The sequence below is a fragment of the Schistocerca piceifrons genome, chromosome 1 (genome assembly GCF_021461385.2).
Source record: "Schistocerca piceifrons isolate TAMUIC-IGC-003096 chromosome 1, iqSchPice1.1, whole genome shotgun sequence".
NCBI lineage: Eukaryota > Metazoa > Arthropoda > Insecta > Orthoptera > Acrididae > Schistocerca > Schistocerca piceifrons.
In genome coordinates, this window is record NC_060138.1 from 282487008 (window position 1) to 282505053 (window position 18046).

At 44.6% G+C, this 18046-nt stretch overlaps 1 protein-coding gene across 1 annotated transcript in view; it reads left to right on the plus strand.

The window, feature by feature from the left end:
- Positions 1-605: 605 nt before the first annotated feature.
- The window catches only part of LOC124711913 (dynein axonemal intermediate chain 4-like), a 59290-nt gene continuing 41849 nt past the window's right edge, over positions 606-18046 (plus strand). The window contains exon 1 of the mRNA XM_047242203.1: positions 606-888. Within this exon, the coding sequence (XP_047098159.1) occupies positions 606-888 (283 nt within the window). The remainder of the gene's footprint in view (positions 889-18046) is intronic.

The window sequence follows — 18046 nt, forward strand, 5'->3', positions numbered from 1 at the left end:
CGTCTGAGAAAGGAAAGAATAATAATAATAAATTGTACAGAAAAAAAGAATGATTAATCGACTAAAGGTTATAAACCTTTTTCTTAAAACGCAGAGACTACAACATTGTGTCTGTCGAACCAACGACATAATAACGAATAGTGCTATGCTATAAAGGAATGTAATTAAATTGCGCACCAAGAAGTGAAGACACAGCAATCAGTAACTTTATGTGGGTCAATTCTAGTGACTGTACTTTTAAAGTATGCCGTGTTCCTTTGTTTACGAATATCAACCGCCACTTTCAAAGACTGCCTCTATACAGTGTCCTTGCCTCAGGTGTGATATCGTTGCTCAAAGCAAAGAGAGATATTGGACTCTAGAATTTATCCCGTTGCGTCACGACTCAAAGGCAACGGCTAGTGTAGCTAATTCCTGTCGAGCCATAGCTTCCTGGAACAGTGCTAACACTTCTTCAATCGGATTGAAGAAACCGCGTTTCCACGTGCCTACGGCTATACATTTTGCAGTAATATCTTTGGTCGACCTCGTTCTCTTGTTTCTCTAGACGCTTTGTACAGGGAACCTGGCAAGAATAAGTTAAGTGTCGAGGCTGTGACAGAGGAATGCAGTCGCTGCACAGGATCGACAGCCCGCCGGCGTCGATGCCGCAGTCGCACGCGGCCCCACGGCGCCGCCGGTCGCTGCTGTCGCACGGGATGCCGCAGTCGGGCACCCGGCTGTCTCTCTGCCGGCGGCCGGCGCAGACCACACCGCTGCCGCGCCTCGTCGAGAACGGAGTCGACCTGACGCCGGGCCGCCTCAGCGACGCCCGCATGCCGCCCGCCGCGGAGAGCGAGCTGCAAGTCTTCCACGCCGCCCTCGGCGGCAGCGTCACCGGTCTGCCAGGTGACACACCCCCTCACTCAGGCTAAGAACACTGCCACGTATTATAAAATATTCAAATAATGATTGCCTATCGAAGGCGCGGGGTCCAAGCGATATGCAGGGTGAAAAGTATTTACTTTGGGAGGTTACAGGCGACATCAAAACAAATATTTTTCCCTAATGTCATATTTTCCTACGAGGATTATTTAAATCGTTGGAGGCCCTATTACGCTCTTCAGTTGATAGAGGCCGTATTACGATCTTCAGTAGTTAGAGGGCGTATTACGCTCTTCAGTTGTAGGCAACTGCTGCCCACCGGTGTAGTAGTGGATTGTCTCTGTTTACTAATGGAGCGATACACCTGGAGTGAGTACACTGACATGCTTGGTGCGTACTACGTAGCGCACCACAACGGACGAGCTGCACAGCGGGTTTATCAACAACAATATCCTAATCGCCGTATCCCGCATCATACGACCTTTGATGCTGTGTACCAACGTGTGCGTGAGACCAGGTCATTTAGCAGATTACCTGGACAGGGATGCCGTCGCACGGTAAGAACGCTGCAATTTGAGGAAGTTGTCTTGCAGCATGTAGAGCGGGAGCCTTCAATCAGCACTCGTACAACCGCACGTCACATGGGGACGAATCAAACGAATGTAAGAACAGTCCTTCGAGAGCAATTGTTACGTCATTTCACTTACAGCGTGTCCACAACCTGGAACCAGTTGATTATCCGCCCAGAGCACAGTTTTCGCAGTGGTACCTGGAACAGTGTGAAATGCAACCTACATTTCCATCCTCTGTGTTGTTTACAGATGAAGCAACGTTCGGGCGTGATGGAGTCTTCAACATGCACAATTCGCATGTTTGGAGTGAGGATAATCCACATGTCACAGTTACTAGCGCTCAACAAGTGCGGTTCTTCGTTAGTGTGTGGGTCGGTGTTGTTGGAGACTGTTTAACTGGGCCGTGTCTGCTACCTAGTTGTTGTCTCTTGGTCATAAAAAAATGGAAAAGTGTTTGTTGGTTTAATTAATTTACCGCCAGAGATATCTTCCTCTACCGGGTGAAATACTCCTCATAGGATAAAATGACATTAGGGAAAAATATTTCTTTTAATGTCCCCTAAACCTCCCAGAGTTTGTCCGTTTAAATACTTTTCACCCTGTATATCGAACGTGCGATCGTAAATGGATCGTGCAACTCCGGTGGGGGTCGTTACGAGTACGTTTACGGTGGTCGCTACAGCAACGATAAAAGAAGACCGTTACAAAAATACTTGTATTTGCAAAGGAGACGACTTACCTTACTCGTCGTCGGTGTTGTCATCATATGAAAATCCATTACAGTTGTCGGGATGGATAATTTGGAAGAGTCGAACCATGTATTCTTCCTGATACTCGTTCGTTTTCCGCACTGTCCGCAATGAAACTGTAAACGGTATTTCAGCACCGAAAATGTTCATACGAAGTTCTATCCTTTGTTCCAGGAGTGCTAGTTCTGCAAGGTTCGCAGGAGAGCTTCTGTGAAGTTTGGAAGGTACGAGACGAGGTGCTGGCGGAATTAAAGCTGTGAGGACGGGGCGTGAGTCGTGCTTGGGTAGCTCAGTGGTAGAGCACTTGCCCGCAAAAGGCAAAAGTCCCGAGTTCGAGTCTCGGTCCGGCACACAGTTTTAATCTGCCAGGAAGTTTCATATCAGCACACACTCCACTGTAGAGTGAAAATTTCATTCTGAGTTCTACACACTTCGCACCACCACAGTGACATAGTACCTTCTTTCCTCGTTCGGTTGTGCTCTATATTTGCGTCAAAAAGTCGTACAATTTTCTACGCTGGATAAACATGGAATTAGATTTTTCCATGTGAGAGAATCCGCCGAAGAACCGTCTAGAACACCTGACATCCCACTCACTAACGACATAAACCGTCTGGGATTCCCTAGCAACTCACAAATAAGGTATGTAATGTAGAGCAACTAAGGGAACGACGGAAAATAGATAAAAGTGATGATCACAAATAATTGATCACAACGCCCGCCACCAGAGTCGCATGATCGAGTTACGATCGCAGGTAATTTCCAAGAATGTTTGCCTATCGAAGCCGTGGGCTCCAAACAAAAAATATCGAACGCGCGATTCTAAATCGATCACGCCACTGTTGGTGGCGCGCATTATGAGCATGCTTATAGTGGCACTGCAGCAACGGCAAAAGAAGAGCGTTACTAAAATAGTTGTAATTACAAAGAAAACGGCTTACCTCACTCAAAGTCGACGTTCTCGTCATGAGAAAGTCTGTTTGATGTATGTGCTACGGAAAGAATTCAATTTTTGCCGTAATCTGGGTAGACTCTGCAAGTGTCACGCAAAAATATGGGTAGAGTGTCACATTTCCGACAAAAATTCAAACAATTTTCTACATTGCATAAGCATGGAATCAGATTCTTCAGCGTGACGCAATCGTCCGAAGAACAGTCTACAATACCAGATATCGCACTCACTACCGTCATAAATCCTTTGGGTTTTCCTAGCATCTCACTTTCATAACGCGCACCACCATAGTTGCATGATCGATTTAGAATCGCGCGTTCGATATCTATCGTTTGGAGCCCGCGGCTTCGATAGGCAAACATTCTTGGAAATTACCCGATCGCATGTTCAATATGTAAGCCTATTGTTTGGACACCGCTACTTCGATAGGCAATCATTCTTGGAAATTACCTATTTTAGTGACTAGAGGTGATGTGCGTGTAGCAAGACGGCGCCATTAGCATTTAAGTACCGGTAACAAGTCTCGTTTCTTCCCGATACTGTAATCTCCCACTATTGCCTCGTTGATCTTCCCTCCACATTTAAAAAGTAATGTACACTCAAGTGACAAAAGTCATGGGATACCTCCTAACATCGTGTCGGACCTCCTTTTGCCTGGCGTAGTGCAACAACTCGACGAAGAATGAACTCAAGACTTTGGAAGTCCCCTGTAGAAATATTGAACCATGCTGCATCTACAGCCGCCGGCCGATGTATCCGAGCGGTTCTAGGCACATCAGTATGGAACAGCGCAACCGCTACGGTCGTAGGTTCGAATCCTGCCTCGGGCATGGATGTGTGTGATGTCCTTAGGTTAGTTAGGTTTAACAGGTTCTAAGTTCTAGAGGACTGATGACCTCCGATGTTGTCCCAAAGTGCTCAGAGCCATTTGAACTATTTTGCATCTACAGCTGTCCTTCATTGCGAAAGTGTTGCTGGTGCAGGATTTTGTGCGCAAACTGACCTCTCGATTAAGGTACATAAATGTTCGATGAGATTCATATCGGGAGATCGGGGTGACTAGGTCATTCGCTCGAATTTTCCAGGATGTTCTTCAAACCGGTGACATGGCGCATTGTCAAACATAAAAATTCGGTCACTGTTTGGGAACAAGAAGTCCACGAATGGCGACAAATGGTCTGCAAGCAGCTGAACATAACTATTTCCAGTCAGTGATCGCTTCAGTTGGACCAGAGGGCCCTTTCCATTCCACGAAAACACAGTCCACCCGTGGCCGAGAGGTTCTAGGCGCTACAGTCCGGAACCGCGCGACCGCTACGGTCGCAGGTTCGAATCCTGCCTCGGGCATTGTGTGTGATGTCCTTAGTTTAGTTAGGTTTAAGTAGTTCTAAGTCTAGGGGACTGATGACCTTAGATGTTAAGTCTCATAGTGCTTAGAGCCGCCGGCCGAAGTGGCCGTGCGGTTCTAGGCGCTGCAGTCTGGAAGCGCGAGACCGCTACGGTCGCAAGTTCGAATCCTGCCTCGGGCATGGATGTGTGTGATGCCCTTAGGTTAGTTAGGTTTAACTAGTTCTAAGTTCTAGGGGACTAATGACCACAGAAGTTGAGTCCCATAGTGCTCAGAGCCATTTGAAGTGCTTAGAGCCATTTGAACTTTTTTTTTTTTTTTTTTTTTTTTTTTTTTTTTTTTTTTTTTTTTTTTTTTTTTTTTTTTTGGGGGCGGAGTAAGTGCCAGCCGCCACGACGGGTGCAGCAACTGAAGCATTGCGCGATGGCGCCGCCTGTGGAGAAACTCCGCTCGTGAAGGGCCGTTGTAGGGCTGGGAGCGGCAAGACGAGAGAAAGAGCAGCAAGGCTTGTTCCCACGTGTGGTGGATGCGTAGCTTGTCCATCTACTGTTTGAAAGTGTGCACAAAGTGCTCCACTACTCCGTTTGATTAAGGGTGAAAACTGGCACTGGTCATGTGACGAACGCCATTTGTTGCACAAAAGTCCTCAAATTCTGCCGACACAAATTGAGGTTGTTAGTTACTAGCAACTCTGAAAGACCTTCAGTGGAAAATATGGACTGCAAAGACTAGAGTGTGCATTGTATCAATGTTGAATTCATGGGCTCGACAAAAGGGAAACTTGCTATATGGATTGACGATAATCAGCCGACGAATGTTCCAGTAGGATCCAGCAAAGTCCAAATGTATTCGCTGCCAAGGCACTTCTGGTTTTGACCAATCAAAGAAACGTTGAGAATGGGCTGACTGGTGTTCCGCACAAGCATCTGTTCTATTTGAGCGTCCATGCTGACGCAAGAGCAGTGTTTACGAGCCAGTTGTTTCAGAGGAGCACACCCCAGCGATCTTGGTGAAGCAAACTGAGTACATGTCTCTGGAGAGTCCTTAGGATCACCACACAAGATTATTCTGATTCACTGACAAGTTGTGCCGAGGTGCAAAGAATCGGCTGATAACCATGCTAATGATTTGTTCGACTGAGCGAGGCCAACCCATGCGTATGTAGCGGTACAAAATCTGCAAGTCCCGGTCCCCTCCATTGCCTGGAGTACTTCCTGGTGATCTACGGGGAATCTGTTCAGAGTATCTAACTCCTGTGCATCGATGTGGCAACATGATGCATCAGATGTGTCAAAGCATGCACTCGGTCCCACAGAAAGGTGCGAGAGCATCTCTGCATTGGCATGCTTGGATGTGTGCCCGTAAACTATCGCGTACTGATAATGCGAGAGACTAAGAGCCCATCATTACAATTTTTGTGCAATGCTGTTTGTAATAGGCTTGGCCGGATTGAAAAGTGACTGCAGCAGTTCGTCGTCAGTGACTAAGTAGAATTTCCTTCCATAGAGGTGTTGATGAACTCTGCTCACTCCATAAATGATTGCAAGAACCTCCTTCTCTATCTGCGAATAATTGGACCGACCTTGTTGAGAAGTTTTGAGAGGAAAGCTATTGGTCTGCCTGCATAACCAATTCCTGTGCGAAAGTACCGCGCCAGTGCCGCACGAGGATGCTTCGGTGACCAAGACAACTAATTTGTCATTATCGAAATGGACCAGACAACGATCGCTGAGCAAAGCGTCTTTCAATTTCTGAAATGCAATGCCACATTCGTGGGACCACACGAAATGTACACTCTTATGTCGAAGACGATACATGGGCACCGCTATTTGAGCTGTATTAGGAAGTGGCTCAAATGGCTCTGAGCACTATGGGACTCAACTGCTAAGGTCATTAGTCCCCTAGAACTTAGAACTAATTAAACCTAACCAACCTAAGGACATCACAAACATCCATGCCCGAGGCAGGATTCGAACCTGCGACCGTAGCGGTCTTGCGGTTCCAGACTGCAGCGCCTTTAACCGCACAGCCACTTCGGCCGGCTGTATTAGGAATTAAACAGATCTAGTAGGTCAGCTTCCCTAGTACTGATTGCAATTCAGAGAAATTCCTTGGGGGTTGGAAGTCACGAATAGCCTGCAACTCTAATAGTCTGCAACTGCGACTGCATCGGATGAACACCTTGGGGATTGATCACATGACATAAGTACCAAATTTCAGTCTGGACGAACACACAATTGTCTTCATTACACTTGAGGCCTGCCCTCTGACAACGCTTTAAACAGGATACGCTAATAACTGTGTTGTTCTTCTGCTGTGCAGCCTGATACCACAATGTCATCCAAGTAATTTGTACATAAAGGCACAGATGAAGTTAATTGTTCTAGATAGCGTTGAAAGATCGCTGATGCAGTTGCGCTACCGACGCAAGCGAAGAAATTTATAGAATACCATGTGTGTATTAATCGCAAACACTTCCTGTGACTGTTCATCTAATGGACTCCGTAGGTAGGGATCGCACAAATCGATCTTGGAGAAGTAGCGACCCGCTCCAAAGCGGTCCATAAGCTCTTCAGATCGCGGCAATGGGAGCGAATCACCTACACTCTTAGCATTCACTATCACCTTAAAGTTTGCACCAGATTCTGATGGCCATTACGTCATTCGTTTGTATATTTACCATGCTTGTTTCCGTTCCCCCAATTATCTTTATACGGTTGATAATTAGTGTCTGCATACTCGCCTACCCGTGAGTTCGTACGTTTCCGTGTTTTACTGCGGCCGCGACTCGTTTTCCAGCTTGTGTCTTTTCCTGTTCCCACTCGCCGATGTCGCACTCTAACTCCCGTAAGAGTAGTTTAAACGATTCTAAATCGTCCTTGCATCGTGCGGCTAGTACCACGTGGCGCAGCTGAGTTGGAAGTTTCATTGTACACAGCCTTATCAGTTTGCCCGGCTGTAAGGGTTGTACAGATACTGGTTGTACTGCAGCATGTGTTCGAACAGTTGTGCAAGACTCGCAAAACCAGATTGGTTTAAATTTGGTAAAGTAATTATCTTATGCTTTACCCAGTCTCGCGCCGCCTCGGACCAATAGGCCGAGAGAAACTCGTGCTGAAACTCTCGTACCGTGGTGCACGTGCGCGCTACAGCGCTCATTCGCACCGCAGGTTCGGCCTCGAGATGCTCGCACATAAATTCTATTTTATATTCATCCCGCCAATCGAGTGATAGCCAGAACTGGTATTGTTCAAGATAAGCACGTGTCGTTCACCGAATAACGGAAGACTTCCCTCCTGTACGAACCTACGCACGGGTTTCTGTGTCCTTCTCGACATTTCCCTATATCCCTACGCTCGCTAGTTTCTTCGAGGTCCTCCTCATGTCCGGAACCACATCCCTCGCTACTATCTTGTGCGCCTTTGCGCACGTGGTTTCCCTTTTTGGTTCCGCACTCGAAAAGATTCTTCATATGTCCCACGCATTCGTATACCTCGTTTGTAGCCTCGCGTTGTCGTTTGTTGACCTCACATTGGCCTTCCTGAAGTCTCCTTAATTATTTGATTTCTTCATTATCTATTGCATTCAGCATCAAAGCGTTCTCGCTTCTCTCCGATATTGTAATATCTGCAACCTTTTCCGCGAGTTTTTCTGCCTCTTCTTTCATCTTCTTTATTTCCTCCCTATTTTGCACTTTTATCGCTTCTACTTTTCCCTCAAGTTCCACGATTGCCCTAGTGTTTCCATCTTCCTTTGCTTGAGTTGCTTCGACGGCTTTTATACGTTTGATCACCTTTTTCTTTTCTCGATTATATCTTTCTGTTAATGTTTGGAATCCATTTTCTAATTTTTCTCACGTGTTCTGATTTCGACCTGAACTCTTTTCTGCTCTTTTACTCCGGTCATGAGCCCCCCCCCCCACCCCCCGCCCTTGAACCATGGACCTTGCCGTTGGCCGTTGGTGGGGAGACTTGCGTCCCTCAGCGATACGACAGCCGTACCATAGGTGCAACCACAACGGAGGGGTATCTGTTGAGAGGCCAGACAAACGTGTGGTTCCTGAAGAGGGGCAGCAGCCTTTTCAGTAGTTGCAAGGGCAACAGTCTGGATGATTGACTGATCTGGCCTTGTAGCACTAACCAAAACGGCCATGCTGTACTGGTACTGCGAACAGCTGAAAGCAAGGGGAGACTACAACCGTAATTTTTCCCGAGGGCATGCAGCTTTACTGTATGGTTAAATGATGATGGCGTCCTCTTGGGTAAAATATTCCAGAGGTAAAATAGTTCCCCATTCGGATTTCCGGACAGGGACTACTCAAGAGGACGTCGTTATCAGGAGAAAGAAAACTGGCGTTCTACGGATCGGAGCGTGGAATATCAGATCCCTTAATCGGGCAGGTAGGTTAGAAAATTTAAAAAGGGAAATGGATAGGTTAAAGTTAGATATAGTGGGAATTAGTGAAGTTCGGTGGCAGGAGGAACAAGACTTTAGGTCAGGTGAATACAGGGTTATAAATACAAAATCAAATAGGGGTAATGCAGGAGTAGGTTTAATAATGAATAAAAAAATGGGAGTGCGGGTAAGCTACTACAAACAACATAGTGAACGCATTATTGTGGCCAAGATAGACACGAAGCCCACGCCTACTACAGTAGTACAAGTTCATATGCCAACTAGCTCTGCAGATGACGATGAAATTGATGAAATGTATGATGAGATAAAAGAAATTATTCAGACAGTGAAGGGAGACGAAAATTTAATAGTCATGGGTGACTGGAATTCGATAGTAGGAAAAGGAAGAGATGGAAACGTAGTAGGTGAATGTGGATTGGGGATACGAAATGAAAGAGAAAGCCGCCTGGTAGAACTTTGCACAGAGCATAACTTAATCATAGCTAACACTTGGTTCAAGAATCATGAAAGAAGGTTGTGTACATGGAAGAAGCCTGGAGATACTAGAAGGTATCAGGTAGATTATATAATGGTAAGACAGAGATTTAGGAACCAGGTTTTAAATTGTAGCCGGCCTTAGTGACCGTGCGGTTCTAGTCGCTACAGTCTGGAGCCGAGAGACCGCTACGTCCGCAGGTTCGAATCATGCCTCGGGCATGGATGTGTGTGATGTCCTTAGGTTAGTTACGTTTAATTAGTTCTAAGTTCTAGGCGATTAATGACCTCAGAAGATAAGTCGCATAGTGCTCAGAGCCATTTGAGCCATTTAAATTGTGAGACATTTCCGGGGGCAAATGTGGTCTCTGACCACAATGTATTGGTTATGAACTGTAGATTAAAACTGAAGAAACTGCAAAAAGGAGGGAATTTAAGGAGATGAGACCTGGATAAACTGACTAAACCAGAGGTCGTACAGAGTTTCAGGGAGAGCATAAGGGAACAGCTGACAGGAATGGGGGAAAGAAATACAGTAGAAGAAGAATGGGTAGCTTTGAGGGATGAAGTAGTGAAGGCAGCAGACGATCAGGTAGGTAAAAAGACGAGGGCTAGTAGAAATCCTTGGGTAACAAAAAAAATTTGAATTTAATTGACGAAAGGAGAAAATATAAAAATGCAGTAAATGAAGTAGGCAAAAAGGAATACAAACGTCTCAAAAATGAAATCGACAGGAAGTGCAAAACGGCTAAGCAGGGATGGCTGGAGGACAAATGTAAGGATGTAGAGGCTTATCTCACTAGGGGTAAGATAGATACTGGCTAAAGGAAAATTAAAGAGACCTTTGGAGAAAAGAGAACCACTTGTATGAATATCAACCCAGTTCTAAGCAAAGAAGGGAAAGCAGAAAAGTGGAAGGAGTATATAGAGGGTCTATACAAGGGCGATGTGCTTGAGGACAACATTATGGAAATGGAAGAGGATGTAGATGGAGATGAAATGGGAGATATGATACTGCGTGAAGAGTTTGACAGAGCACTGAAAGACCTAAGTCGAAACAAGGTCCCGGGAGTAGACAACATTCCATTAGAACTACTGACAGCGTTGGGAGAGCCAGTCCTGACAATACACTGCCATCTGGTGAGCAAGATGTATGAGATAGGCGAAATTCCCTCAGACTTCAAAAAGAATATAATAATTCCAATCCCAAAGAAAGCAGGTGTTGACAGATGCGTAAATTACCGAACTATCAGTTTAATAAGCCACGGCTGCAAAATACTAACGCTAATTCTTTACAGACGAATGGAAAAACTGGTATAAGCCGACATCGGGGAAGATCAGTTTGTATTCCGTAGGAATATTGGAACACGTGAGGCAATACTTACCTTACGACTTATCTTAGAAGAAAGATTAAGGAAAGGCAAACCTACGTTTCTAGCATTTGTAGACTTAGAGAAAGCTTTTGACAATGTTCAAATTCTGAAGGTGGTAGGGGTAAAATACAGGGATCGAAAGGCTATTTACAATTTGTACAGAAACCAGATGGCAGTTATGATAGTCGAGGGGCATGAAGGGGAAGCAGTGGTTGGGAAGGGAGTGAGACAGGGTTGTAGCCTATCCCCGATGTTATTCAATCTGTGTATTGAGCAAGCAGCAAAGGAAACAAAAGAAAAATTCAGAGTAGGAATTAAAATCCATGGAGAAGAAATAAAAACTTTGAGGTTTGCCGATGACATTGTAGTTCTGTCAGAGACAGCAAAGGACCTGGAAGAGCATTGAACGAAATGGACAATGTCTTGAAAGGAGGATATAAGATGAACATCAACAAAATCAAAACGAGGACAATGGAATGTACTCGAATTAAATCGGGTGACGCTGAGGGAATTAGACTAGGAAATGAGACACTTAAAGTGGTAAAGGAGTTTTGCTATTTGGGGAATAAAAAAAAACTGATGATGGTCGAAGTACAGAGGATATAAAACGTAGCCTATCAATGGCAAGGAAAGCATTTCTGAAGAAGAGAAATTTGTTAACATCGAGTATAGATTAAAGTGTCAGGAAGTCGTTTCTGAAAGTATTTTTGTGGAGTGTAGCCATGTATGGAAGTGAAACATGGACGATAAATATTTTGGAAAGGAAGAGAATAGAAGCTTTCGAAATGTGGTGCTACAGAAGAGTGCTGAAGATTGATGGGTAGATCACATAGCTAATGAGAAGGTATTGCATAGAATTGGCGGGGGGCGGGGTGGGGGGAGGGGAGTTTGTGGCACAACTTGACTAGAAGAAGGGATCGGTTGGTAGGACACGTTCTGAGGCATCAAGGGATTACCAATTTAGTATTGGAGGGCAGCGTGGAGGATAAAAATCGTAGAGGGAGACCAAGAGATGAATACACTAAGCAGATTCAGAAGGATGTAGGTTGCAGTAGGTACTGGGAGATGAAGAGGTTTTCACAGGATAGAGTAGCATGGAGAGCTGCATCAAACCAGTCTCAGGACTGAAGACCACAACAACAATGACGCCCTCGAGTATTGAGTTTAACTCCGTATCTACTTCACGCATAAAGTCATCGAGTTTTGAGTTTAAAAGTCGTGTTATTTTCTTCCTGTTTCACCATACTTTTCTTCATCGCCCTGACCTATCCGACCTCCCACATGTTATTCGAGTCTGTGTTAGCTGACGTTGTCTGTCTGCTCGCTATTGTCTCGGTCTCGTACGCGCTAGTTCTTGCGTCCGAAGTCCCGCTACCAGTCGACGAGACAGCCTGCACATTTTCTTAAGTTCATCATTGCCGCACCGCAACTGAAATCTCCTCTCCTCTCTCTCCACGGCTACCTGATTAATGGTAACTTCCTCTGCGCCTCACCTATTTATCCTCGCACCGCTCCTCGAGCGACCACATGTCTCCATTTTGGATACTGGGATCACATTTTCGCGCAAAGTACCTAATTAATAGAGCCTCGCTCACGGCAAAGCATATTCCCTGCATTGACTACGCGAATCACGACGAGTAATTTTTCGTAGCTTAGTGTAAGCTATAATTACACTCAGCCTAGCACAGTCATCACATGCAGTCCAACACATTTATGGTCACACGCAGTGTAATTTAATATTCCCCAAAATACCTGAATGTAACATACAAAGAACATTTCCCCCAAAATCACACAAATAAAATCACAAAGCAACGCGGTATATGCAACGCAGTATTTGCAATGCTGATTATTCACAAATTGGAATTGTGACACCTGTGGAAATTTAATCATTTATTAATACATCATAGCAATCTCACAGCATCACAAAAGGCTTCCTAATTAGAACGAGAGCCTGGCAGGGTTGTCATTATGCATGATACTTGCTTTCCACAAAGCCTTGTCTGGCATCCTCAACTTGAAAATGGAACCTGTGTGTTTTGTGAAGGACACCTACGACTGTTTGCACAAGCGGACATCACTACACAAAATTTCTGCTTAGTGGTTTGCTTTAAGTTGAAAGTTTGAATAACGTAATTGGAATGATAACGGAAATAATGGCGTTGCTGTGAGAAACCAAGTTAAGAATTTTACATAACAACATTTATTTCCTAGAAAGCATGAAAATACTCATTAATCACTCACTTTACTTAATAATGTGATTCTATGGAATGCTGGCCCATCATAAGTAATACAAAATAAAAATAGCAATTTTAAGCAACCTCCTAACTGAGATGACTTTAAGAAATACCATAGTGTGTTTTATAAGCAGGGGAGCTGTTGGAAAGTTCAAAGTGGATATGAATGCCTCAACTTTCGCTAACTGTAGGAACTATCACGCAGAGCGTCGGTACTCACCAGATTCTCAGCAGGGAGAACCTAATCGTCTCTCCTCGTCCAGGGTCCACACCCAGCGGCCGGAAGGGCACAGAGAGTCTGCACAGCGGCTATTTGCCAACCTAACGGGGCCTGATAACGCACAGGGAACTTATGTCTCTCTGGTCCAGTGCACTGGCACTCTACTGAATACAATGGTTGGCTAAACTGCATCTACACATTCACAGAAACCACAGCAGACAGCTCACGCATACATCAGCAGACGACCAGCATTCACACTTGCTGATAATACTAACAAGGGGAGGCTACGACGTTTGGAACCCGGATTTACTTCAAACTTCGTACACTCGTAGTACACCATTAGGACAACAAAATATATACGACACTGTTGATATCAGTCTGATTTTGGTTTTCGTTTTGAGATTTGTTTTTGTGAGCAATGTGGAATTCGGCAAGAAACAGCAGTGAAAAGCGTGAGAATACCTCAAAAATATTCAAGCAAGCATTTCCTGACGTAAGCGAAAAATGGACAAAAAATACCGCTACAAATTTGTTTCATTATAGACCACTGCTAATGCTTCATAGAAAATGAAGTAATTTGAAGACAGAGTAATATATATTCGAATTACGAATTAATGTACACGTGAAACCAAACAAAACACACACACACACAAATGAATTAAGTTCTGGTTGTTCGTTTTCGTAAACTCGTTATCAACGGAACGTTCTACATGAAAATGACTTACCGAGCGGCGAATATCGTGATCTCAGTATTACGTAGTTTAGGTCTGCTTCTTATTTACTCATTCATGGAAAGTGGCGACTGGGCAACGGTTGGGAATTTGTACTGGCGCTGATAACTGCGCAGTTGAGCGTCCCACAAACCAAACATCATCATCATCTTATTTAATATGATATTGTCATTTGGGCGTTTCGACTGCTTATCGTAGATGTACTGAAACGTTCCTTCGACGAAGTCATGACGTCGCGCGGAGACTCACATTGGACTCGGCTGGAACGCACGAGCTCTTCGCGACATGCTGCACGAAACAAATGCGCAACATATTAACCACTGATTGCAAAGAAAATGTATATTGGCGAACAGGAGTCAATTTCTTGTTTTGCTAAATTTACAAAATAGTCTTAACGAGAGTCCTGCCTCACTTAAGCCCTCAAGGAGGGGTGAAACTTTTCTGTGCTAAAAGGTCATTGAAGCTACCCAACTACATCAAAAGGATTTAAAAATAAATAGACTGGAAAACATACACCTATAACTGTCACTATACTGCCTCTAATGGGTCGTTTGAAATTCTATAAATTTCCTTAACGAAAGAACATTTGATAAACCTGTTGTTGTTGTTGTGGTCTTCAGTCCTGAGACTGGTTTGATGCAGCTCTCCATGCTACTCTATCCTGTGCAAGCTTCTTCATCTCCCAGTACCTACTGCAACCTACATCCTTCTGAATCTGCTTAGTGTATTCATCTCTTGGTCTCCCTCTACAATTTTTACCCTCCACGCTGCCCTCCAATACTAAATTGGTGATCCCTTGATGCCTCAGAACATTTCCTACCAACCGATCCCTTCTTCTGGACAAGTTGTGCCACAAACTTCTCTTCTCCCCAATCCTATTCAATACTTCCTCATTAGTTATGTGATCTACCCATCTAATCTTCAGCATTCTTCTGTAGCACCACATTTCGAAAGCTTCTATTCTCTTCTTGTCCAAACTATTTATCGTCCATGTTTCACTTCCATACATAGCTACACTCCATACAAATACTTTCAGAAATGACTTCCTGACACTTAAATCTATACTCGATGTTAACAAATTTCTCTTCTTCAGATAAACCTATTTTGTCAAATAATGACATTATTGGAGGACCGTGACTGTTTTGTGACACATAATGTTGAAACTGTACAGCAGCAACTAGCAGCGTGTTTGTTTACGTTGCTGGGAAAACACCGTTACTAGTTTAGAGTTCATGTATTAATATTCAGACTCGAAATGATGGTCTTCATTATCGTCCGCGTTCGTTGGTTAACAACACAAGTTGCCCAGAAGCATTGCGCGCTTTGATTCGCTTATATCAGGTGAAAACAAGTGCAGATGATTCTACACACAGAAGTGTCAAAAGTCAGCAGACACGATACGGGTAAAGGGCGTTCAAAAAGAAACGTGCCGGAGGTATAATTACAGAACCCAGTATCTGCATGTTAGAATTATTGACCCTGGCTGTTGAGACACGTGTCCCATTGTGACAAGGTGGTGAATGGCTGTCTCATAAAATTAACGGGGCTGCAATGTTACCCAGTTCCGCACGTACAGCTGGACTCCGTTGTCCGAGGTGAATCGTTTGCTCCTGTGCTGATGTTCTTCTTTGACCAAGATGGCCCCCTTCACTTCCTGCGGCAAGGGACAACAGTGAACGCCCAGCGTCACTCGCAAACCTTGACCACCCTTCGCCAAGCGATCAAATCAGAACGACCAGGCAATCTCACCCGTGGGGTCATTCTGCACCACGACAATGCAAAGGCTCATACGGCCAACACAGTCGCGGCACTCCTGCAGAAATTCAAATGGGAGATTCTCGGCCACCCTCCATACTGTCCGGACATCTCTCCCTGTGATTATGCCATTTTTGGCCCCCTTAAAAAGGCTCTGAGGGGCAAAATATTCACCTCGGACGACGACGTCCAGCTGTACGTGCGGAACTGGTTATCATCGCAGCCATTCACCGCCTTGTGTCACAATGGAACAAGTGTCTCAGCAGTCAGGGTCAATACTTCTAACATACAGGTACTGGTTTCTGTAGTTACGCCTCCGGCTCGTTTCTTTTTGAACGCCCCTTATACATATGCAGTTACGACGACGGTATAAAAGAACAGTTCATTGCGGAGCTATCATTTGCACTCTAGTGTTTCACGTGAAAAGGTTTCTGACGGGTTATGGCCGCACGACGGGTATTAATAGATTTTGAACGCGGAATATTAGTTGGAGCTACACGCATGGGACAATACATTTCGGATATCGTTAGACAATTCAATATTCCGAGATCCAGAGTGTCAAGAGTGTACCGAGAATAACAAATTTCAGGCATTACCTCTCACCACGGACAATGTAGTGGCCGGCGGCCTTCACTTAACGACCGAGAGCAGCCACGTTTGTGTAGAGTTTTCCGTGCTAACAGACGAGCAACACTGCTTGAAATAACCCAGAAATCAATGCGAGGATGCGAGGAACGTATCCGTTAAGACAGTGCGTCGAAATTTTTGCGTTAACGGGCTATGGCAGCAGACGACCGACGCGAGTGCGTTTGCTAACATTACTAAATCGCCTGCAGCGCCTCTCCTTGGCTCGTGACCATGTTGGCCTGGACAGATGAGTCCCTATTTCAGATGGTAAGAGCTGATGGTACGGTTCGAGTGTGGCGCAGATGTCACGAAAAAGCAGCAGTGACAAATGAGGGAATACCTCAAAAATGTGCAAGCAAACATTTCCTGATGTAAGCGAAAAGTGCACAAAAAAATCCCGCTACAAATTTGTGAACCCAGGTTGTCAACAAGGTACAGTGCAAGCTGATGGTGGCTCCATAATGATGTGAGCTTTGTTTACATGGAATAAAATGCATCCTCTGGCCCAAATGAACCGATCATTGACTGCAAATGGTTATGTTCTGCTAGTTGGAGACCATTTGCAGCCACTTCAAAACAAAGATGGAAATTTTATGGATGACAATACACCATGTCACCGCTCCACAACCGTTCGCGATTGGTTGGAAGAACATTCTGGACATTTTGAGCGAATGATTTAGGCACTCATATCTCCCGACATGAATTCCTTCGAACAATTATGGGACATGATCTAGAGGTCAGTTAGTTCGCAAAATGCTGTACCGTAACACTTTCGCAATTATGGACGCCTATACAGGATGCATAGCTCAACATTCCTGCAGCAAACTGCTAATGACTTGTTGAGTCCATGCCACGTCGAGTTGTTGCACTACGCCGGGCAAAAGAACGTCCGGCAGGATCCTGTCAGAAAGGTCACAGTTCGTAGTAATAGACGGAAAGTCATCGAGTAAAACAGAAGTAATATCCGGCGTTCCTCAAGGAAGTGTTATAGGCCCTGTATTGGTCCTGATCTATATTAACGACATAGGAGACAATCTGAGTAGCCGTCTTAGATTGTTTGCAGTTGATGCTGTCATTTACCGTCTTATAAAGTCATCAGATGATCAAAACGGCTTGCAAAATGATTTAGATAAGATATCTGTATGGTGCGAAAAGTGGCAATTGACCTTGAATAAAGAAAAGTGTGAAGTTATTAACGTAAGTACTAAAAGAAATCAGCTAAATTTCGATTACATGATAAGTAACACAAATATGAAGGCTGTAAATTCAACTAAATACTTAGGGATTACAGTTACAAATAATCTAAATTGGAACGACCAGATAGATAATATTGTGGGTAGAGCAAACCAAAGACTGCGATTCATTGGCAGAACACTTAGAAGGTGCAACAGGTCTACTAAAGACACTGCTTACACCACGCTTGTCCGTCCTATTCTGGAGTATTGCTGTGCGATGTGGGATCCGCATCAGGTGGGACTGACGGATGACATCGAAAAAGTACAAAGAACGGCAGCTCGTTTTGTATTATCGCGAAATAGGGGAGATAGTGCCACAGACATTTTTCGTTGCGACAGGATCTTCTCATGAAGTTTCAATCACCAGTTTTCTCCTCCGATTACGAAAACATTCTGTTGCCACCCACCTACAGAGGGAGAAATGATCATGACGACAAAATAAGAGAAATCAGGGCTCGCACAGAAAAATTTAAGTGCTCGTTTTTCCCGCGTGCCT